This window comes from Ursus maritimus, unplaced genomic scaffold (assembly GCF_017311325.1).
Source record: "Ursus maritimus isolate PB19 unplaced genomic scaffold, ASM1731132v1 scaffold_2, whole genome shotgun sequence".
In the NCBI taxonomy this organism is placed as follows: Eukaryota; Metazoa; Chordata; class Mammalia; order Carnivora; family Ursidae; genus Ursus; species Ursus maritimus.
In genome coordinates this window covers 42,833,369-42,857,730 of record NW_024424452.1, presented here as the reverse complement: position 1 = coordinate 42,857,730, position 24,362 = coordinate 42,833,369, and the positions used below count along the sequence as shown (strand labels likewise).

Sequence of the window (24,362 nt, the reverse complement as noted above, 5' to 3'; positions counted from 1 at the left end):
CTATAAAGTCTTAAGAGAAACCGCAGTCTTTCCAATCATTTTCCGAATGGCCACCTGTACGTCTTTGTTCCTAAGGCTGTATACCATTGGGTTTAACAGGGGGGTGATGACCGTATAGGTCACTGTCACCAGCCTGTCTTTGCCTGATGAATATTTGGCTGAGGGCCGCAGGTAGACAGAAGACGCACAGCCGTAGTGGACAATGACCACAATAAGATGGGACGCACAAGTGGAGAAGGCTTTCTGCTTGCCCTCAGCAGATGGGATCTTCAGGATGGTACGGACAATGAAGCCATAAGAGATGCAGATGAAGATCAAGGGCACAATGAGCACCAAGAGGCCACAGATGAAGATGATCAGCTCATTGATGTAGGTTTCAGCACAGGCGAGTCGGATAACCGGTGAGATGTCACAAAAGTAGTGGTTGACCTTGTTGGACCCACAAAAAGGGAGGCTGAAGACCAAAGTTGTTCCCACCAGAGATATTAGGAAGCCACTAAAAATACACATTGCTGCCAGCTGTCCGCACACCCTCCAGTTCATGAGAACGGGGTAGCGCAAAGGCTGGCAGATGGCGGTGTAGCGGTCATAACCCATAACTCCCAGAAGCAGGCAGTTGGTGACAGCAAAGCCGAGGAAGAAGAACATCTGGGTGGCACAGCCCATGAAGGAGAGTGTCCTGAGGACAGAGAGCAGGTTGATAAGCATCTTGGGCAGGATAACGATTGTGTAGAAGACTTCAGAGGTTGAAAGGACACAAAGAAAGAAGTACATGGGTGTGTGGAGGCTGTGGTCCAGGCGGATGACGGAGATGATGGTGAGGTTTCCACTCAGGATGATCAGATACAGGCAGAGAAAGAGCACGAAGAGGACAGGCTGCAATTCACCGAAGCTGGAGAAACCCAGCAGTAGGAACTCAGTGACCTGGGAAGAATTGGCCATGGAGAATGGATGCCACAGAACAAAGCCAGTGTGATCAGTTCCAGGGACCTCTGGGATGGAGGAGTCAGAGAGACTAACCCTTCATAATGTAGCCAGCACCAGTCTGGTGTGAATGAGAAACAACTGGAAAGAAAGAGAAAAAAGGATTCTAAATTAACCAAAAATTATCCTAAATTAATACGTACCCACGGTGCTGTTTCTCTGCCAATGATTTTAGCAGTGAATTTGGGGTAAGTGTTCCCACGAAGGCACAATATTGGCTCACATAAAGCCTATCCTTTCGCCCCCCACCCCACTCCACTCTTGCAGACTTACATACTCTCCACTTACTTCTTTGGTAATCTAATATTCAAAAGAAACTTTATGTTATGATTTTCCGTGGTCACAGTTTTATCCACACTGCTACTACGTATATTCCATTAGCAATAGCACCAATGTCTGAGGGTCTACCTCTCACCCACTTTTAATACATTCATCATCTAGGGAAACCCTCTTTGTCTGTCTTTGTGTTGCTGGCTTCTGAGAATACAGTTCCTTTTCATTACTGTTAACCCCATTTCCATGCAGTCATCCATTAAAGGTTAATTTGGTTTAGAACTACTGCTTCTGTCTTAGAACTAGTTTTATGATTCCTCTCCACACCCTTGTAGGACAGTAAGCCTGAGTCCACCTGCAGAAAACACATGGCTGGAAGAATGTAGTTTTGAGTCAGCATTTGCTGGTTGCCCATTGGGTTGCACATCTTCTCCTTGATATACCTGACTTGGAGACTCAACGGACCATCTTTCCCAGGATCTGTATCTGAATTCTTGAGCAGGGAGGCTCAGATACTTTCCTTAATGCTTCTAATAAGTAATTGTCGCTGGTGCTAGATTATATATATTTTAAATCAAAACGTTCTTGTCTTCTCCCACCCCTTGCCCAGATCTGTTTCTTCTCGATAAAAAGTTTCGAAATCCTCCTCATCATATGAGCTCTAAATTCCTGAGACATGTATAAACACATGATTTTTCTCATCCTCCATATGCAATCTAGTTTTGTTCTACAATCCTTCCAGGATCATTTCTTCTCTTTGGTAAGAAATTAGCTCTTGTCTGGACTTCTCCAAGAGCATGACAGACAGACTGCCTGGATTATATCTCATTCCACTCTAAACCGTCCTCCACTATGGCTACAGAGTTTTCCTTTACAGGACAAATCCTAACCTTATTAACAGAACTAAATGACCCTTAATTATGTATAGAGTTAAAGCGATCATACTCTGTGTCTCACACTTCTCCCAAACGTACCTTTCCACACATAACTGCCACTCTACGTTCCTTCACATGCGCTTTCGTGTTGAGGAACTTTGAACAACCATGTCCTTTTTTTAGTCAACCTCCTAAATCTGGAAATCATCCATGCTTTGTTTGTGGTTGCTGTTCTTTTCTTCTTTTAATGTGACATTCTTTAAATTTAAATCAAATTATTCAGTTAAAGTAGCATGTACACATTGACTCCTCTCTACAACTTCCTGTTTGAGCTTTATTGCCACTTTCTCTTGGTTTCCTCGGCAAATGCCAGAATCTCAGTTGTCACTAGCATTATGCGGTTGTCTTTGACCTCACGACGTGTCAATTACCAGACATACAGCAGTGTCTAGTATATACCAGGCGCTTGAAAGCTTGTTGAAAAAAATAATAAACCCATAATCCCAGGGTTTCTTCCAAATTATTTCAGAATACCCAGGGGGTTTGATTTCAGGGGTTGTCCAAACTTGTTCCCTTAATATTCATTTGACATATAATATTAACCCTCTGCTTTAACATTTTGGGATTAAAAAAAAAATCTCTCCAATGTCATTCTCTAAATGCAGAGACAAAAGATTCATTAAAAATTGCTGTTTTTCCAATTATCACAATGTTTCCTCCATTATCTCAACTAGACAAACTTTTAAATTTTAACTTAATTGCACTGCTAGTCTTAAAGACGTTTGCAAATAACAAAACTTCTATCATTGTTTGCTCTTTTGCTTCGACAGAGGGATAGCGAAATTTTAAAATGGGACTACAATCAGGAGCTTTCGCTCCTATTTTAGTATCTTTGAATTGCCCATCTCTAAACTTTATAAGTAAGGAATACGCACCGCGCTTTTGACTGGAACAGAGTCTCCACTGGCGCTCTACCTGAGAAGACATCTCCAGCTTTCCAGTGTCCTGGTCTCCATCCTTTGAGTTTGTTCTTTTATACGACTGTCCCCAGACAAGGCAGTGACCTGTTATCCAGGGAGGGTTGGGGTTTGTTTGGAAAGGAAAGAAAGACCATGTTACTGGGTGACCATTCTGTCACCGTCCCCCACAGCACTCACAAGACATCACCTAATTTTTCAGAGTCATCCTTGGAACCTATGAAGGAACTGAAATTTGATAATAAATTCCTTATTAAAAAACAAAAAAACCCAAAAACCTTTGGTTCTCCTTAAACCTGGTTGAGGATGCTGCATAAAATATTTGGTGAACAGAAGAATTTGGAAGGGAAGACGTTACAGGTATAGAGAAAAGCTTTGGGAAAATAAGGAGAAGGGATAAATAAAAAGGAGAATTGGGTAATTTAATTATCTTCTTAACAGTGGAATCAAAACCACACCTTACGCCAGTTAGAATGGCAAAAATTGACAAGGCAAGAAACAACAATTGCTGGAGAGGATGTGGAGAAAGGGGATCCCTCTTACATTGTTGGTGGGAATGCAAGCTGGTACAGCCACTCTGGAAAACAGTGTGGAGGTCCCTTAAAAAGTTAAAAATTGAGCTACCCTATGATCCAGCCACTGCACTACTGGGTATTTACCCCAAAGATACAGACGTAGTGAAGAGAAGGGCCCTATGCACCCCAATGTTCATAGCAACACTGTCCACAATAGCTAAATTGTGGAAGGAGCCGAGATGCCCTTCAACAGATGACTGGATTAAGAAGTTGTGGTCCATTTATACAATGGAATATTATTCAGCTATCAAAAAGAACGATTTCTCAACATTTGCTGCAACATGGACGGCACTGGAGGAGATAATGCTAAGTGAAGTAAGTCAAGCAGAGAAAGACAATTATCATATGGATTCTCTCATCTATGGAACATAAGAACTAGGATGATCGGTAGGAGAAGAAAGGGATAAAGAAAGGGGTAAAGAAAGGGGGGGTAATCAAAAGGGGGAATGAAGCATGAGAGACTATGGACTCTGAGAAACAAACTGCGGGCTTCAGAGGAGGGAGTGGGGGAATGGGATAGGCTGGTGATGGGTAGTAAGGAGGGCATGTATTGCATGGTGCACTGGGTGTTATACGCAACTAATGAATCATGGAAATTTACATAAAAAAGCAGGGATGTACTGTATGGTGACTAACATAATATAATTTAAAAAAAAAGAAACAGGGGCGCCTGGGTGGCACAGCGGTTAAGCACCTGCCTTCGGCTCAGGGCGTGATCCCGGCGTTATGGGATCGAGCCCCACATCAGGCTCCTCTGCTATGAGCCTGCTTCTTCCTCTCGCACTCCCCCTGCTGTGTTCCCTCTCTCGCTGGCTGTCTCTATCTCTGTTGAATAAATAAATAAAATCTTTAAAAAAAAAAAAAAGAAACAAGTGGAAACAGTGACAGAGAGGGGGGAGGGAGAGAGAAGAAAAAAGAGATGGAGAGAGGGAGGCAAAGTGAGAGGGACAGAGAGAGGGAGAGAAGGAGTAAAAGAGGGAGAGAGGGAAAGAGGGAGGGAGAGAGAGAGGGAGAAAGAGAGAGAAGGAGGGAGAGAGACAGATGGAGAGATAGAAAGAGAGAGAGGAGGAGGAATTTTCAGTCTCTAATACTCTCTGGCCTTTATCTGGGGCCCACCCGTCAGTCACATTTTTTTTTTTTTTTAAAGACAACAGTTAGTGAACTTTCTCTAATCTGTACAGGGAGCGTTTGCTGTTTCTACTATATTTAACATTTAGTATATTTCAGGATTGTTTCCTGTGTTTTTACCAAAATACTCAGCCTCTTATGTCCCAATTATGTTGTCCTGATTGTCTCTCCAGTAGACTTGAAAACCTCAGGAATAAAGACCATACCTTATTCCACATGAATCCTCAAAACTTAACCCAGTATTTAAATTAATGATATACAAGTGCTTGATGAATAAATACATTGAATAGTCCATTAGTTAATTAATAATGAACCGAATTAGTTCCTTGTACAGCCTCTGGGTTCCCTGTGCACCACCCTGTGCTTCTCAGTGAGAACACTGCGTATGTTCTCTCTCATTTCATGTTCTCTATAAATTTCATGTTCTTCCTTTATGTTTTATTATTATTTATTTATTTTTAAAAGGGGAAAGAGGAAGAGGGATAGAGTGAGAGAGAATCAGAAACAGACTCCCTGCTAGGTGTGGAGCCTGACACAGGATTCAATCCCACAACCTTGAGATCATGACCTAAGCCAAAATCAAGAGTCAGATGCTTCAGTGACTGAGCCACCCATGTGCCCACTTTCTTTCTAAATCGAATGCTATGCCCCTCCTATGAAACAATCAAACTGACTCTGTGGCCCTGCTTTCTTGTTGACCTCCATCTCTTTCCCCACCATTTCCACCACCCAGTTGTCCTTTCTGACATTTGATCACATTTCCCACTACTGATCATGGCGGGGGAGAGTAAGTCACTGACTCACGAGAAAACTCAACAATTCGAATTTCGACATACAAGAAATGACTGGATTGTCACTAGTCTTCTCAATAAAGAAATCAGTCCCTAAATAAAAATAAAAAATTTATAGTCCTTCAAATCAGAGTGCTAGTGCCCAGTGACATGCAGGCCTCTTCATCCTCAGACACTTCCTCGAAAGTTCTGTGAAGTTTTCTAGGTAAAAATTGCCAGAATTGTCTTCCTTGTCATAAGGTACCAGAGTTCTTCTTTCATTTTCCGTCAACTGCCTGAACCAATATAAGGAAACTGTCAGCATGACTCCACAGAAAAATATCACCTGTGCCTCTTCTCCACGTGCAGTGTAGCTAATGCCTCAATGAGCGTCACCAAGGGTGTTTTTCCTTTCTGCATCGGCATGGCCTCAATGCCTTGTTGGTAATTGAGATCCCCACCTCCACAGGGAGCTAATTACCACATGGTGCCCAATGCTTGTCCGTAATTTCCCCAATTAGCAAGTAGAACTATGGAAGTACGCTAAGAGAATTTGTTGGTCAAAGAGAAGGCCTTTTCTAATACACCATGGGGATTCATTGGTTTCCTCTTCAAAATTCTCTGGGGACTCATAGAAAGGGGAATGTTTTCTGGACACGATTTGTTGAAACAAACATCAATGGAAGGACCTCTTTTGAGTTTCCCTACCTAATGACTCTAAATTTTCATTCTCAGGTTGGAGGAAACCGTAAAGTTTGCATTCTCATTTCTGACATCTGTAAGAGGGGAAGAAAGGTGTGAACAAAGGACAGAGTATTAGAATGGCGGAGGCAGCATAAGTGTTTCAGACTCATGGGAAACATACTTGCTCCTAGAATATAATGTGAGCATGATTCGTATTTGTTCAATAAATAAATAAACAAGGTAAGTTTGGGTTATGAAGAAAAATGTGGGGGTGCCCTGGTATAGGCAGGTTTTAGCTGAGACGTCTCCTTTGGTAGAACGTCCTCCCATTTTCAGATTGCATCTTTATTCCCTCTCCCAGTGAGTCCAGACACATGGGCTGGAAATAGGGCAAATGCTAGGCCCTGATGGAAATGATTCCAAAAAACTAAAATATAGAGATGGGACATGATGCCCCGCACTCACGAACCAAACAAGCAAGGGAAGAATCTTGATATTTGACAGTTTAACATTCAGACCGGGAGTATTCAATGAACAACAAAAGACAGTAACAAAAAAAAAAACCAAAACACTTTTAATGTTCACAATTACAGTTCACAATGAAATTAGAATAGATGTGAATTTGCATCCCCCCAAAAAACACAGGTGCAACCTTCATAAGAAAAAAACTATAAAATGTTCACAAGGAGACACACTAATAATGGATAACTTTCATAAACCACTCTGCCCAAATGAAAATATCTCTAAGAATTTTGAAAGCTTAAGCAACAAAATAGTGAAGTATATCTGATAGGTATTTATTGGAATTTGTGTTCTAATGAGAGTACACATATTCTTATCAAGGCACATGAAGTATGTATGAATATTGGCTGTGTATTAAATCACAATAAAAACTTGAACCAAGGTCACAAAGTCATAAAAATACAAACAATATTCCCAATCCTAGTGTAATACCCTATCCAATGAATAACAAAATATACAGGCTCTCCCACTAAAGATTTTTAATATCTGTGAAATAATTGTTGGGTCAAGAGGAAATACAAAGCAAAATGAAATAAGTTCCAGGAAATAATATCAATTACACTCCATGTAGCAGAATATGTGGGTTAAGTTTAAAGCAGAGATGAGAGGAAATTTCACAGATTAATTATATATATATATATGTATATATATATACATATATATATAATTAACACATGTGTTTATACATATGACTTAAAAATGAAAGTACGTAGAAAGCATCAGTAAGTTAAATGGAACAACAAATTAAAGGAAAATTCAAAGGAAAAATAATACAAATAAAATACAAATAAATACAAATAATAAAAGTTGAATAATACAAAAAAAATTAAAAACAATGGTATGGGGAAAACACTAGAATGCATCTGTTCATTCATACTTATGTTAAGTTCTTTGACAACAATAGACAAAGCAAACTACCACTATATCAACAAAAAAAAAGTGAAGATAACTATACATAGTATAAAATGACACAGGAAATAATCATTTCTAAGAAATTTTCAAATATCAGAATATTTTGTACAAATTATACAAAGAATTTTAAAAGTCTAGAATAAATGAATAATTTTGTAGAACACTAAATTCCATATATGATTGACTAAAAATTAAAGTGGCTATAGGGGTCATTTTTCTTAGAAGAAATAGAGGATATTACCACAGGGCCATGCCTCAGAAAAGGCACTGTGACTGTATTATTTCACAGAATTTCAACAAATATTCAAACATGAAATGATCTCAACCCAACATACAATGGTAACTCAATAAATACTTTCAAGATATAGAGAAAAACCCATTTGAATCTTCAACTCACATAATGTTAAAAAATCTTTTGGGTATGTGAATACAATGCAAAAAACTTAAATGCTTAGAAAAAAATATATCACTAAAGGAAAAAATTGGAAATGAAACTTAGAGATAATGACAAATCCTCACAGTAGTAATAACCAATGATTTGATTGTATAAAGTGAAATATTTACTTGCAACAAAAGCACAATTAAAGATATTAGAAAAGAAACAATTAGAAAATTTCTCAAAAATTATCAAAATGTTGGGGCACTTGGGTGCTCAGTAGATTGTCTGACTCTTGCTTTTGGATTAGGTGATGATCTCAGGGTTGTTGGTTCAAGCCCCACATCAGACTCCAGGCTCAGGATGGAGTCTGCTTGTCCCTCTCCCTCTGCTTCTCCTTCCCCCCACCTCTCAAATAAATAAATGAAATTGTAAAAAATTATTGAAATCTTAAAAAAAACTTATGGGCAGCTGAAAGATAAAATAACTAAACTCTAAAGTAGAAAATGCATATAGGCGTACAATTGATAAATAAAAGGCACATAAAAAGCATACAATTCACTGAATAGTTAAAATTTAATATTAATGAATTAATTTAGTTAATAGGATATGAAGTCTGGCCCATTACTCTTCGAAGGGCTGACTTGAACTCCTTATTCCTCAGACTGTAAATCATTGGATTGAACAGTGGTGTGAGGATGGTGTAGGACACAGATATGAGGGTGTCTTGACTTGAAGAGTAGCTGGACTTGGGCCTTAAGTAGATGAAAGAGGCACAACCATAATGAACAGTTACCACAATGAGATGGGAGGCACAGGTGGAGAAGGCCTTGTACCTGCCGGTGGAGGATGGGATCTTCAAAATGGCAGAGATGATGTGGATGTAAGAGACCAGGATAAGTAGCAGGGGAATGACCAAGACAAACACCCCAATCATGAATATGACCAACTGACTGAGGCGCGAATGATGGGATGCCACCTTGAGGACAGGGGCTATGTCGCAGAAGTAGTGATGGAGCTGGTTGGAAGAGCGGAAGGGCAAATGAAATACCATGGAGGTGATAATCTGTGCAATAGTAAAGCCACAGGCACAGGCAGCAGCCACTAGTCCCACACACACACGGTGTCCCATGAGCTCCGTGTAGCGCAGAGGGTTACAGATGGCCACGTAGCGGTCATAACCCATGGCCGCCAGCAGGAAGGAGTGAGAGCAGCCAAGGAAGAGGAAGGTGAACATCTGGATGGCACAGCCCAGGAAGGAGATGGTCTTCTTCTGGGCCAGCAGGTCCACCAGCATCTTGGGTACAATGACGAAGGTGTAGCAGGTCTCAGAGCAGGAGAGGACGGCAAGGAAGAAGTACATGGGGGTGTGAAGGGCTCTGTCCAGCACGATGGTGGAAATGATGATGGCATTGGTGCCCAGAGTGAACAGGTAGAGGGGCAGGAAGGCAATGAAGAGCAGCCGCTGCAGCCCGGCCAGAGAAGAGAAGCCAAGGAAGGTGAACTCCCTCACCAGGCTCTCATTGCCCCACTCCATGCAGAGCACCCCCAGGAGAGTCAGAGACAGAGACAGAGGCCCGGATCCGGGAAGGAGAGTAGAAATTATGGGAAAATCAGCACAAAGTCTGGAGGCAGGCAAGTCCTTCATTCCCCCTCAGAAAGGTCTGCTAAGAAAAGAATTAAGGCTAAATATACAACAGAGGATCTGACGGCCATTTAGGCGGCTTTCTTTAAGACCAAGTCCACGGTATCTCTCTACCAAGGGTTAAGGATCTGTCTCATTGGTTTTACCTGTATCTTACTTAGGGATTATCGTGTTTGTCCTTTCACTGGCATCCCAAGGAAACTAGCTCTCCAAGTGAAAAAATATGTTTAATTCCAGCCATCCGAGCATGATCCGATTGTGGAATGAAGGAATGAGTTGTGTTTGGACACAACATGTGAACCTCAGTTTGTCCAATCATAAAATGGGAACGGAGAGGAAGAGTTCCCCAGCAAACGTGTGTGGCAAATTGTGTTTGTTGATGACGTCTTATATTCTAAAGAACATCGTATACTCATGTCAATTATTCATTACAACAATCTTATGGCAGTAACCAAACAATAAGGGAAAAATCACCTTCGGTGTTAGTTCTGACAGACTGTCCACGAGAGTAATTAGGGACACTCTTGGAGGCTCCACACTCTGAGCCTTGCCAAGAGTGAGACAGAAGACAACACTGGTTTAAAGAAGAATGTCCCCTATTCCAGGAAGAGAAAGTCACCAGGGTGGTAGGAAAGAGATTCATTCCTTTTGTGGCATTTGCAGTTCACCTCCCTTTTCCCATTTTCTGTGCCTCAGAGAAACTCAGAGAGCAGAGTTTTCCAAAAATGGCTAAGAGCACGTCACAGAGCATGAGAAAGAATGGGACAGTTGGTCAGCTTTCCAGGTACCGGTTCCATGCCATAAATCAGACTTTATGTCTTTTATACATTGTTATGTCAATAAGATTATTATAATCACAATATAAGATACCTTTTGAATATTCTGCTACTAAACACAGTCTGCAAGCTGCTAGAAAGGACCATTACTAAAGTCATTTTTAGGACTAATATCAGATAATTTTTTCATGGGTGTTTCCCAATTGTCCAAGACTAGGAAGTAAAGAAAGTGTTCTCTGTGAGCAAAATCACCTATCGTATATCAGTTGCATACAGTTTTTATTTACACACTTTTCAATATATTTATATACTTGCATATCAATTTCTGTTACGTTATCATTTGCATCTGCTACCAGAATTGGAGTTTTTGGGTTCTTCTAGACAATAGTAAATGCTAGATTTCTAGATTCTAAGGTAAATGATGATAAACTTCTATCTATCCCTAGAACTTGGGATAATGAATTTTCATTCTTTCCTACTTGCTAGATACTGGTCCGAAACTTAAATAGATAGGATTATTCATTTATTTGAAGTTAATATGAAGATACTCAAATTGGCTGGTATTAAAGCTCTTTAACAAATAATAGGGATTTTTCATTCCATAACTGTCAAAATAGTTCTGTTAAATATAAAGTATATATTTACCATGTCTATTCCCATTATGTAAATATGTATGGGTATAATAGCTGTATGTTTTCTATATTTAGAAAAAAAAATCAATGAGACAGTGTGCATACATAACACCCTCACCAGGACAAACGGATTTCTGTATTAAGACACTAATAAAATCTAAATTTGTACTCATTGCTTGTTCTTGTCTTAGCACTTTCCAAAGATTTTTCTGTATCTCTATTCACCTAATGCACATCCAATTCCCACCATATCCTCACTCCACTGAGTATAACATGGGGATTAGGCCACAAAGGCTGGAATTCTCTCAATTCTGAAGGACTACATGTATCTACCCAAATACAAAATAATAGTATAAGTTATTTGTCACTCAGACCCATGAAATAGCTGAGTTCGGTTAAGTGGAATTTTTTTTACATACTATTAATATAAGTAGAATTTTTTTACATATTATTAATATAAGGAATTTTTTTTACATACTATTAATATAAGCCCATAATCTAATGGATTGTGTTATTGGTGTATTTGGCCCTTTTGTGGTGTCTGGGAACCCAGAAGCACAGTCCATCTGAGGAGGCAGCCCTCATCTGCTCAAGAAAACATCAGAGACCACTACAGTGTGTTAAATCTGTACTCTGCATAGAAAGATAGAAGAGCAGAAAAATTAAAAAGATCTTCTGGCCAAATACCCACAGGCTATAAAAGTAAGGTAAAAGATGCCTCCATTTGACATGAGAAGATCTCTATGTTAAGTAGCTTTGTGTAACTTTGAGCAAGACACTTCATTGAAGTCACACATAAAGTAAGGACAGTCCATATCCTTCCTTTAAAATTAAAGGGGCAAGGGGAAGCAACAAGTGTAATAAACTGGCCAGATGCATGGGAAAGTACTTAGGCAGCTCCTTGAACACTCTCTTGCAGAAGGAGTTTTGACTTAGGGCCAGAGTGGAGTACTGACCCCAAGAGTCTTTTCAACTCAGGGAGTCCAAGATTCTCTAAACGATGATCCCTGATGTGCCCTTATATTCTAGACCCTATGCATGGCATTCAGGTTACAATTCTAGGAGATGACACTTGCATACCTTATTTTTCTGACTCCTTAGATGCCCCATTGGGATATTATGTAATCTGGATTTAAATAGTGACTCAGCATAGGAGGGTCCTGGGTACCTCCAAAAAGGGGGCAAATCTACATATTTTTCAGATGCAAAACTTTTGAGATATCCAGATAGTTATCTTAAGGAAAGCATCAATCAATAAACTGAGCGATGTTACGTAGGCAGCCTCAAAGAGTAAAGAAACAAAATTTTTATCTTCTTAGATACACAAGAGAAAGCTGAACTTGCCCTATTAAAATGGACTCTGAGCACTGGATGTCAATTATAGCAAAAACCACTCACCCATGAGTACATGGCAGAGAGAGAAGTGGAGATTCAAGATCTGTTTCTTTTAATCCATGAGTCAACCAGTCGGAAAGAAAAGAAAAGAAAATCTATCTGGGAACCAAACTGACCCAGTGTGATCATTGTGAAAATTCATAGAACTCTATGGACCACACCTAATCACTCCTAGGACCTCGAGTTAAAAGTAGCCCCTCATTCTCCTTCTCAACGCTGCCACGTACTGAGACAGCCATCACCGATCTGCTTGAGGAGCTGGCTGTTCACAAGCGCTACCCATCACTCAGGTGCACACCCCACAAAGCCCCGGACTACATCAATATCCCTGCTATTCAGTAAGTACCTACATCGCTCTCCTCCTTTCCATTCAGACAGAAGGAGCTATTCAGTATGTGGGGTCCCTTGACAAGTAGATTCTAAGCCAAAGATCGGAAACTGAAGAAATGACACCAGAAGAGAGTGAACCTGCCCTGAAGTAGAAGCTCTCATCTGCATCAATAGAGGAAGCCTCTGCCACCCATGAAGATCATGGGCCCCTCCAGCCAAAGTCAGTGTGTGTAGAAGTTCTGGTGACCAGCGTGCAGTGTGGTTATTAGAAGCAAGCACTGTGATCGTTGGGCTCCTGAGGCGAGATCTACTACTGGGGACATTGTCTTGGGGTTAATTAGTAGTCAAGTCTATTTTGGAGAATTAATGTCACCAGGTTCTCAAAGGTAGCCTTTTCTGAGGAACCTGGGGAGAAGGAGCCAGGAGCGTAATTAGCCCGAGTCTGCATTGGAAGTTGAGTCCACGTGTGGTGGCTTCTGCAGGAGAAATCACCACAATTGAAACTGTATTCTACAGACCATGTGGGAATTTTTCATTGAATTTTAAGTCAGGGTAAGAGTGTATCTGTCTAGTGATTCTCAACTTTAGTGTTTCTAAGAGTCAAAAGAGGGCTTAATTACAAATTCATCTTCACAGGTTCTTGTCCAGAGAACTTCTCATTAGGGACATCGAGATACTCTGCCCAAACCTAAATTTTCTCAAGCATCATCAGTCTAGTTGAGCTCTATCATTAAACTGCTTGTTGTCTACGAATGGTTTTTAGTAGATTGACTAAACATCAAGTTCTCACTTTCAATCAAGTGAATCCAAAATGAGTAAATCCAGTCCAATCCCAGTATGAATTGTGAAGGCAAACTGACAACCAAATTTCTAAGGTTTACATGGAAGAATTAAGAGAATTTTGACAAAGATGGGTCGTATAGAGGCTCACTCTTCCAAGGAGTAAGACGCTCAGTAATAGAAAACACATGGTGGGAACAAGGAGAGACGAACAGTCCAGAGAGACAGAGAGGCAGGCTCAGAAATGCATCTGTGTATTTTTGGCAACAGAAGCGACCTCACACGTCAGTAAGAAACCTGTGATTATTTAGTGAATAATACTGGGAAACGGGCTCCCTTCCGGCGATGTATCCCATCCCTCAATGGAGGTATCCTGGTAGATAAAGAAATGGCTTCCGGAAGGCTCAGCAGAAGCACCGAGTGTGTGACCACCCCTGAGGGAGCCCCATGAATCTACTCCATCCTCCAAGCAAGGTACTGCGCCCACTCTCCAGCACCAAGGTCAGGTGCGTCTGGGAATCAGTGTGGGAGGAGTTAGACACCGCTCCTTCCATTACACCCTGAATGACGGACACGCGTAAGGTTGAGCTTCGTCGTTTAGAGGCATTATTTCTCAAAGGAGTGTTGCCCTTGCCAGGAAGCACAAAACTGGAAATTGAGACTTGCCCGTGGCCACTTGAGCTACTTTGTTCTACTGTGCACGTGATCTGCAGGCAGAAAGGGGCTCGTTACACTGGCTAGGGTCATTGTTCCTACTATTTTGTGATTGCTACAGAATTGACTTTATTTTTCTGAAAACATTTCCTTGATGTCAAAATGTAAATTTAGCTTATAGGTAGATCATTTTTGTGAGTATCCTTTAGCGTGAGGAACACAGCTCAATCTGTCAATGAATATGTCGACTTCTGAAAGGTACACGTATTCTAAGTTTTGAGGTTTTCAGTTCCAGAGTTTACATAGCATTTTTTTCCATCTAAGTATATTGACTTTCTTGATGACAGAGCCATTAGTTTTTTTCCTCTTTAAAACATTTTTAATCCATTTTCATTTTTTATTTTAAAATGTTTTCCAACTTCACAAAGTTGTACATATTTAAGGCATATAATGTGATGTTTGATATATGTGTGTATTGTGAAGTGATTACCACAATAAAACTAATTATCATACCAATCGCATCACCTAGTTATGAACTATGTGTGAGGGGAGAACACTTGTGTTCAACTGGCTCAGCAAATTTGCAATATACAATACAGAGTTATTACCTATAGTCACCATGCTCTACATTAGACCTTTGGGAATTATCCGTCTATGGTAACCAACCTTTGTTCCCTTGTTCCCACTGGCTGCCATCACGGCATTTCCCCTCCCTCCAGCCCCTGGCTGCCACCATTCTAGTCTCTGCTTTTATGAATTTGACTTTTTTAGATTCCACATCATTGTGTGGTTTTTTGGTGAATGGCTTATTTCACTCAACACAATGTCCTCCAGATTCATCCTTGTTGTCACAAATGGGATAATTTCCTTCCTTCTCATTATATTTTTTAATGTGTTTTTATTATGTTAGTCACCATACAGTACATCCCTGGTTTTTGTTGTAAAGTTCGATGATTCATTAGTTGTGTATAACACCCAGTGCACCATGCAATACGTGCCCTCCTTACTACCCATCACCAGCCTATCCCATTCCCCCGCCCCCTCCCCTCTGAAGCCCTCAGTTTGTTTCTCAGAGTCCATAGTCTCTCATGCTTCATTCCCTCTTCTGATCACCCCCCTTTCTTTATCCTTTTCGTCTCCTACAGATCTTCCTAGTTCTTATGTTCCATAGATGAGAGAAACCATTATAGAGTAATATTCCATTAGACATATATATATATACTTATACAGATATTTTGTACATATTATTAATATATATATTATATATGTATATAAGAATACATTTTCTTCACCTAATCATGCATCAATGATTATAATTTAGCTGTGGACTTTTCATATATGGCCTTTATTGTGTCAAAGCAAATTCCTATCGACTCAATTTGTTAAGAGTTTTAATCATGAATGGATGTTGTATGTTGTCAAATGCTTTTTTTGCATTTTTCTTCCCACGATGTTTTTTTTTCCTCACTCCTTCTGTTAGCGCAGTCTACCACATTGATTTGTATACCTTGAACTGTCTTTGTATCTTAAGGACAAGTCTCAATTGATCCTAATATGTAATAATTTCAATGTCTTATTTTATTATTATTATATTTATTTTCATATTCTTTATATTATTATATATTTTATTATTGATTATATTGATTATGTTATTGAATATTGAATATATTATATTATTGATTATGTTGATTATTATATTGATCCTAATATGTAGTAATTTCAAAGTCTTATTTTATATTTATTATATTATGTATACTATTATGTATTTATGATGATGATGTGATGATACTATTCCCAGTATCGTGCTGAGGACTCTTGCGTTTGTGTTTAGCAGTAATTTTGGCCGATTGTATTTCTGTGCTGTCTCTGGCTTCAGTGTTAGGGTAATGTTACCCTCATGATATGAGTCTGAAAACCTTCTCTCTTCTATTTTTTGGAAGTTTAAAAGATTGGTGTTAATTCTTTGCATGTTTGGTAGAAAATTCACCCGTGAAACTATCTGGTCCTGGGCTTTTATTTGTTGGGCCATTTTTGATTCCTGATAAATCTCTTTATTTGTAATTGGTCTTTTCAAGCTTTCTATTTCTTCTTGATACACTTTTGGATTACATGTTTCTAGGAACTTATGCATTTCTTCTAGATTATCCACTTCGTAGTTGTACAGTTGCTCATAATAGTCCCTTATTATGTTTTCTGATTCTGAGGCACACATTGATATTTCTCTTCTATCATTCGTTATTTTATTTATTTGAGTCTTCTCCCTTTGTTTTCCAATTAGTCCAGTGGAGGTTTTATCAAGATTGTTTTGATTTTGGTTTTCAAAAGAAGTAGCATTCATTGTTGTTGATCTTTCTTTTGTGTTCCTTTTCTAGTATCTATTTATTTCCTCTCAAATGCTTATTTTTGCACTCTTTCTGCTAACCGTGGGCTTAGTTTTTGCTTTTTGTTCTTGTTCCTGAAGGTGTCATGTTAGGTTGTTTGTTTGAGATCATTCTTCTTTAGGCATTTATGGCTATAAGCTTTCCTCTTAATGCTGCTTTTCCTGCATCCCATACATCTTAGTATGTTGTATTTTCCTTTTTGTTTGTCTCAAGATATTTTTTAAATTCCCTTTTGATTTCCTCCTTGACCCAATGATTGTGAGTGTGCATTGTTAAGTTTCCACATGTTGGTGAATTTTCCCATTTTCTTACTGTTACTGATTTCTGGTTTCATTCCATTGTCGTCAGAAAAAATACTTGGAATGATTTTGCTCTTGAATTTGCTAAGACTTGTTTTGTGACCTAACAGGGGATCTATCCTGGAGGATGTTCCATGTGCACTTGAAAAGCAAGTGCATTCTTCTAGAATTGGGTTGGAAGTTCTGTGCATGTCTGTTAGATCCATTTGTTCCACACCTTTGTTCCATTCATCTGTTTCTTTGCCAAGTTTCTGTCTGAATGATCCTTTCATGGAGAGTGGGATACTGAAGTCTCCTACTATTAATGGATTTCTGTCTGTTTCCTTTCCGATCTGTCAATAGTTGTTTCATATATTTAGGGGCTTTGATGTAAGATGCACGTATAATTATATTGTTCTACCTTCCTGTTGAATTGACACTTTGAACTCAAAAGGTTCCACCTAGTCTTTCGTTTTATTAAAATACTTTCTACATCGAAAACTAACCTTATGGAGATTTAATTTACATACCTTAAAATGTTTTCAATTTAAATATACAATGGAACTTTACATCAAAAACTAGGGGGGTACTGTATGGTGACTAACATAATATAATAACAAATATTATTATAAAAAATAAATAAATGTACAGTTTGGTGAGATCTGAAAAATGTATAAATCCAAAAGACATCCACGCAATCGAGTTACAGGACATTTCTACAACCCCTACAGCTCCCTTTAATACTTTTGTGGTCAGTCCCCCCATCCCCAGTCCCCAGAAAAACACGGATCTTGCATTTTGTTCATAAAGTTTTGTCTTTTCCATAATTTCATATAAATGCAATCAAACAATATGTTCATTTTTGTATCTTGGTACTTTCCAGGATCCGAGCTGCAGGACAGAAGCGAGCAGCAGGGCAGCCTGCACGGTACAATCCTCTGCCCCTCGATCTAAATGACCTACCGATTTAAACAATTCTTTACAGTATCTGTGTCCTCCTCGTCAGAAATGAGACCAACACTGACAAGACTCTATTTCTAGGAGCCCAGAGCAGACTTCTATCAATAAGAACCTTATATTTCTCAGAGTTAAAAATTAAAAATCAGAAGGGGGAATGAAGCATGAGAGCCGATGAACTCTGAGAAACAAACTGAGAGCTTCAGAGGGGAGCGGGGTGAGTGTATGGGATAGGCTGGTGATGGGTAGTAAGGAGGGCACATATCACATGGTGCACTGGGTGTTATACGCAACTAATGAATCATTGAACTTTACATCAAAAACCAGGGATGTACTGTATGGTGACTAACATAATAAAAAAATAAAATAAAATAAATAAAATCTTTAAAAATAAATAAATAAAATTGAGAATGAAGAAACCAAAAAAAAAAAAATGAAAACTCAAGAAAGACATCTGTGATTTCTTCCCTCCTTCCAGAGCACAAAAAAATTGACTCCTTCAGGAAGAGGCATCCGATGGAAGGGAGAGATGTGTAAGGGGAATTTGAGGAGCGTGAGAGCCACTGTTTGGACCCTGAGCATGGGTAACGCTGTAGTATCCTCCGTGGGCCTTGGTCTTGGCCCTCCTTGTCTTATTTCTGCATCTCCCCTTCTAAACACCACACTCTTTTCAGACAAAGGGCTGTAGTGGTAAACATGCTAAGAGGAAATGGAATCACCAAGGTCAGGTATTCCCAGACCCCACCCCAAATACTTCTATGCAGAGGATCCTGGGTAAATCCAATGATAGACACCTGTCCATGCACCTCATGTGTATGTGGCCCGTGAACCACCACCATCATGGGCTGTGTCATTCCCCTCTTTGTGAAGCCCTCCCCACAGAACCATCCCCAGAATTCCTGGAACGACACTGGTACTCAACGCATAATGATTAAACTGATGGATTCATGGATGCAGAGGGGAACATCTGAATTAATTCATGTCTTTGAAAAGATGACTCTAACAGGGGAATGTAGAAAAGTTTACAATTTGTGCCCCCTTGGAATGCAAGCATAGCAAAGATGTATGAAGCAGGAGAGCTACAGAAAATAATTATCTGTTGTATTCAACTACCAACGTGAAAAAGAAGGAAACTATGACATTTGTCAAAGAAGGCATTTATGTAATCCCTTAAAACAGTTAACCTAGACGCAGAATCTATAGGGCCAATGATAGAGGGAGAGACAGCTCATTACTTCATTCAGCAAATGGAACCTTGAGCTAAAATGAATGACCTGTGAAAAAAATCATTTCACCCTCTGCACAGATCAAGTAAAGTACAGAATTGACTTCACTCTTTTTATCTCAAGTTTTTCTTGCCCAGAATCCAAAAACTACTTCCCCCCAAGGCCTCAATCCCCTGGAGTAGCTACTTGTATAAGACCCAGGGATTTCCCCGGCACCCCTGCCACCGGGCACACAGGGCTGGTGAGAATCGGGCTGTCCACTGAGCTCTAGTCCATGCAGCAATCAGAGCTCTCTTTCCTCTTGAAAGGCTCATAGCCCCCCAACCTCCCCCAATTAATTCTGCAAAGAAAATACTGCTCGATGTTCTTACGAAGGTTGCCTGTTTGTCTCCCCTTTACACTGTGACAGGACACAGAAGGAAACCTGGGACTGGGCAGGAACTCTGCCTCTAAATGTAAGTGTTTCCCTTGCATGGTGGCCGAAGCCGCAGGCTGTCCTCTTCGCAGTGTCCTCTGTCAATCCCTCTACAAACGTCCTGGCGCCAAGGAAAGCCTCAGAGGCAGAACAACTGGTGGACCCCGTGCACAGGTGCAGTGGGTCAGAGCATCGGGATCCAGGGGGCAACTCGGGGAAAAGAGACAAGATGGTCCAGTGAGCAAGCTCTGCCATCTGAATATGGAGAGAGCAAAGGGAGAGAAGGTTCAGAGTGTAAAACAGCCAACTGTTTCTAAGACAGACCTGAACCAGGAAATAGGACAGGACAGATGTGTCCTTCAGCAGAAGGAAAGCTTTGGTGACACAGCGAAGGTGGAAGAAGGAGAGGTGAGGGGGTCGCCTGCCTTATGGGGTCACACAGAGCAAGGACACACCGATCCGTTTCCTCAGGCTCGGGTATGTAAGCACACAGTGCAGAGACTATCTCAACAGTAGGACCCGGGTTAGCGAGCAGACAGCCCAGGACGGGAGAGTTGTAGGTATTTGGGACACAGTCTCACCTCTGCCACTATAACGCTACGCAACCGAGAACTTGATCCCTTAGGTCTCTGGGCCTCAGCGTCCTAACTGGTGAGTGAGGCAGGTGGGCGAGCTACGGCTAGTAGGTTCTGAGTACTCACTCCGAGTCGGGGACCTAATTGTGAACATTTGGTGCTCATGGAATGGTTTCTGCTCATATTATCGCCATTTCAGATGGAAGCCTGAGGCACAAAGAAGTGATTTCCACAGTCATAAAGCTGGTCAGTGTCAGAGTCATGGTCCCAGCCTCACAGTCTAGCTTCTTTGTCCCTGCCGGCCTTGCTCTGCGTCGGTTCCAGCACATGGTCCTGGAGCAAACGGACAGAGAAGTTGACACACAGAGTAATCAAAGCCTTACAGCTACTCAGAGAAGCCTTTCAGGAGATCAGTATCAAGCTGGGGTTTGTAGCCGGGATAGATGTTAACTGTGGGGGGCACAGAACGGTAGGAAAGGAAATGAACGTTAATTGTAAAGTCAGAGGACGGAAATAGTGATGTGTGATTGCCACTTGTCTACAGCAGAGACCAGAAGGGGGCCGTAAGGCTCGGGAGTAAAGCACCTGAGGGGAGGATGAGGACAGAGACTTCCCGAAATAATGTCATGAGAAATAATTGAGAGAACTGAGAGTGTTGGTCAGGAGGAAAATGAGACCCCTTAAGGGATATGATCACTTCTCCAATAACTAAAGGGCTGGCTCTGATGAAAAGAACCCCTTGCAGTTGTCGGCAGGGGAGTCTTCCAGAGCTAGGGCAGGGCGCGTCAAGGAGGCATATCTGCTTCATCTCTGAATACGAAGGTTCTCGACAATCGAGACATGTAGCAAGAGAGCAGCCTGTGCTGTGTCTCAGGATTTCTTATACCTGGATCTTGACTGTGGGGACTAGACATAAATCCCAGGCTTATATAAAAAGTTCACAGAATTGAGTCCAAATTGAAGAAGGAGATTCCTGAGCTTCTGCTAATATAAAGACTGTCTGGTTGTCTCAGTCTATTAGGAAGGTTTCAGCACTACTTGCTCTCAGATCAAATGACAGATTTTCCCAAAGATAATGGGGAGAGTTGTTCTTATAACATTCCAGAATAGAGGAGGCCTCATCACCCTCTGCACTAAGTCGGAGCTCTACTTAGCCACTTATTCCCAAATTCCCGTGTGATCATGACAAGGAAAACCCTGATATGTGGGATCATTCTACGCCTGTGCCAAAGGCTTCACAACTGATTATTATTAATAAATCTCCACACTTTTAAATAATAATAATAATAAAATACTTCATTACATGTAAGCAAACACTATTTGAGTCAAACTTAGGAGGGGCTGGATAGAACCCTTTTCATTGGTTTTCGTTGTTTTCTGAATCAGTTTGTCATAAGAATGCTTTTCAGGCAAGCGATTTTTGACGGCTGTTGCTCTCATGTGGGTTAAATAAATGGCTTGACATTTTTTCTCTCTTTTTCCTTTTCCATAAAATGACAGGATTAGGTGAGATGAGCTCTAAGTCACTACTTGATTTAGCAGACTGTGTATGAACCTTCCGGTGTCCTTGAATTGGACCATATCTTCTTAGGTCACTTCTCCTGCCTCCTGCTTCCCCCATCCTATGACCACTGTGCTTAAGAGCTTGCTACTCGTTTTTTCAAACTAATATTTTCAGCTTTGTGCAGAAACACAAATGTGGCCTCTTTGGGGCTTTTCCCTTTTGTCAAATTCTTTCTGTTCACGATTTCAGGATGTGTGAATCCGACTCCCGCTGACCAATGAGGAGGCAGAACCAGAGCATGATCACTGAGTTCATCCTTATAGGCTTCTCAAACCTGGGGCATCTGCAGGTACCTCTCTTCTTCACCTTCCTCCTGGTTTACCTGGCCACTCTGATGGCCAATGCCACCATCATGACTGTCATTCGTCTGGACAGGACTTTGCACACCCCTATGTACTTCTTTCTCTTTGTCCTCTCCTGCTCTGAAACCTGCTACACCTTGGCCATTGTACCAAAAATGCTGACCAACCTGCTTTCCACGAGTCACACTATTTCTTTCTCTGGCTGTGCCGCTCAGCTCTTCTTCTTCGTGGGCCTGGCTTGTACCAACTGTTTTCTAATTGCCGCCATGGGCTACGATCGCTACGTTGCCATCTGCGACCCTCTGAACTACACTCTTGTTGTCAGCCGAGCCACCTGTGTGCTGCTAGTTCTGGCCTCCAGCTGCTGTGGCTTCCTGATCTCTGTGGTTGTCAATGTCCTGGTGTTCAGTGTGCCCTTCTGCGCCTCCAATCAGATCAACCACTTCTTCTGTGATATTTCCCCGGTCATAAAACTAGGCTGCTCTGACACGAGCCTGAAGGAGATGGTCATCTTCTTCCTCAGCATTCTCGTCTTGCTGGTTCCCTTTGTGCTGATCTTCATCTCCTACGTCTTCATCGTCTCCGCCATCCTCAAGATCGCATCAGCTGAGGGACAGCGGAAGGCCTTTGCCACCTGTGCCTCCCACCTCACGGTGGTCATCGTGCACTATGGCTGCGCCTCCTTCATCTACCTCAGGCCCACGTCCCTATACTCCTCAGATAAGGACCGGCTCGTGGCAGTGACCTACACGGTGATCACCCCACTGCTCAATCCCCTTGTCTACACACTGAGAAATAAAGAAGTGAAGAGCGCTCTGAGTAAGGTTCTCGGCAGGTACTCATTCCCCAAAACTGTGTGAGTGACTTGGCAAGTCGGGAGCATTATATTCAAGGTAGAAATGAGGACTTTCATTTATATTGGTTATTTTATTGGGAAGCCTTTCTTTGTGCTTAGCCTATAACTGCTCTGGAGGTTATCCCAGTTGGTCCCCAGAAAGTTATGTGAATATGGAAACTCTCAAGCACTCAAGTGATGCTATCTTCATGCACTGGAAATGTAGGTTTTCTCAGCTGACACCAGAAATGATGCGTTATCCTTCTGAGAATGCCTAGCCCCTGAGACTCTTCTCACACTGAAGGACACCGTGGAGAAGGACTTTTAAGTTTCTGAATGCTTGTCTCTATATTTTGAAGTTTACAAAGAAATATTTCTAATAAGTAAATTCTAGATAAAAAGAATGAATTCACTTATAGATAAATGAGGAGAGAATTCAAGTTCTAAAAGGCTGATGGTAGAGAAGAAAATATAGATTGCGGACTCACAGAAACCTGGGTTTGAATCTTGGTTTGGATCATTTTCCAGTCCAATGCTATAAGCCAGGGTTCGTCTCTCTTGCGGTCAGCAATCCCCTGTGTAACATGAGACTCCCAATACCTCCTCAGTGGGGCATTTTAAGAGCTCAGTAAATTAGTAGATGCAAAGCAATGCCATGCTTGTCTTGGAAGGCACAGGCATTACAATGTATCGTTCCCTTTCGCCCCACCTACCTCTTCCTTCTTCCTTCCATAAACTAGGATTGTAGTAAATGCCAGATATAGTGGGAAAGTAAGTTGACTAATTACGAGCTCTCTTGATGCACCTGCTACTGCTCCAGCAGGGGCAAAGGAGTAAAGTAAGTGCTGTCGCGAAGAGGGACATGCAGCCTTCTTTCTTTCGACCGCGTTGTGAGAAGTGACCAAATTTCGCTCACCTCCATCAGTACCTCATACATATTCCACTGAGGTTACTGTGAGTTTTGTTAAAGGCGTGTTTCAAGAAAACAATTGCATTGTATATAATAATTTCCTAAATATTCATTTCTCAGCCTTTCACTTGAGCGCACACTAGGCTTTCAAAAAAAAATCTTTGTTCAATCAATAAATGACGATCAAAGGCAGTTTGTTGAGATCTTCTGACTTACCTGTAAACATAAATTATCACAACACTGAATGGATTTTTTTCTGGATCTTCAGTGGTGCATTTTTTTTTTTTTTTTTAGAGAGAGAGAGAGAATGTGTGAGTAGGGTGGGAGGGCCAGATGGAGAGAAAGAGGGAGAATCTTAAGCAGGCTCCATGCCAAGTGTAGAGCCTGCAGTGGGGCTTGATTTCATGACCCGAAGACCATGATCTGAGCCAAAATCAAGAGTTGGATGCTTACCCAACTTAGCCACCCAACAACATTTCAGTGGTAACTTTAATATTGATTTCATGAGATATCGAATAAAGATTTATTTTATATGATCAACTCAGAATATGTTTTGTACTGTTATTCTTTTATCTAACGAATAATTATTTCGCATCTGTCACTCCATAGGCACAGTGAGGGTAACTAAGAC

The 24,362-nt window shown here is 40.9% G+C and overlaps 3 protein-coding genes across 3 annotated transcripts; 1 reads left to right on the top strand and 2 right to left on the bottom strand.

Moving 5' to 3' along the window:
• Positions 1-1,011, bottom strand: LOC103672135 (olfactory receptor 10R2-like). Its single transcript, XM_008700803.1, has one exon. It carries the CDS (start codon positions 940-942, stop codon positions 1-3), a length of 942 nt encoding a protein of 313 aa, XP_008699025.1. The 5' UTR covers positions 943-1,011.
• A 7,580-nt stretch (positions 1,012-8,591) lies between these two features.
• LOC103672136 (olfactory receptor 10K1) lies at positions 8,592-9,613 on the bottom strand. The gene has a single exon (XM_008700804.2). It carries the CDS (start codon positions 9,611-9,613, stop codon positions 8,672-8,674), a length of 942 nt encoding a protein of 313 aa, XP_008699026.2. The 3' UTR covers positions 8,592-8,671.
• A 12,246-nt stretch (positions 9,614-21,859) lies between these two features.
• Positions 21,860-22,846, top strand: LOC103672076 (olfactory receptor 10T2-like). The gene has a single exon (XM_008700739.1). It carries the CDS (start codon positions 21,902-21,904, stop codon positions 22,844-22,846), a length of 945 nt encoding a protein of 314 aa, XP_008698961.1. The 5' UTR covers positions 21,860-21,901.
• The last annotated feature ends 1,516 nt before the right edge of the window (positions 22,847-24,362 follow it).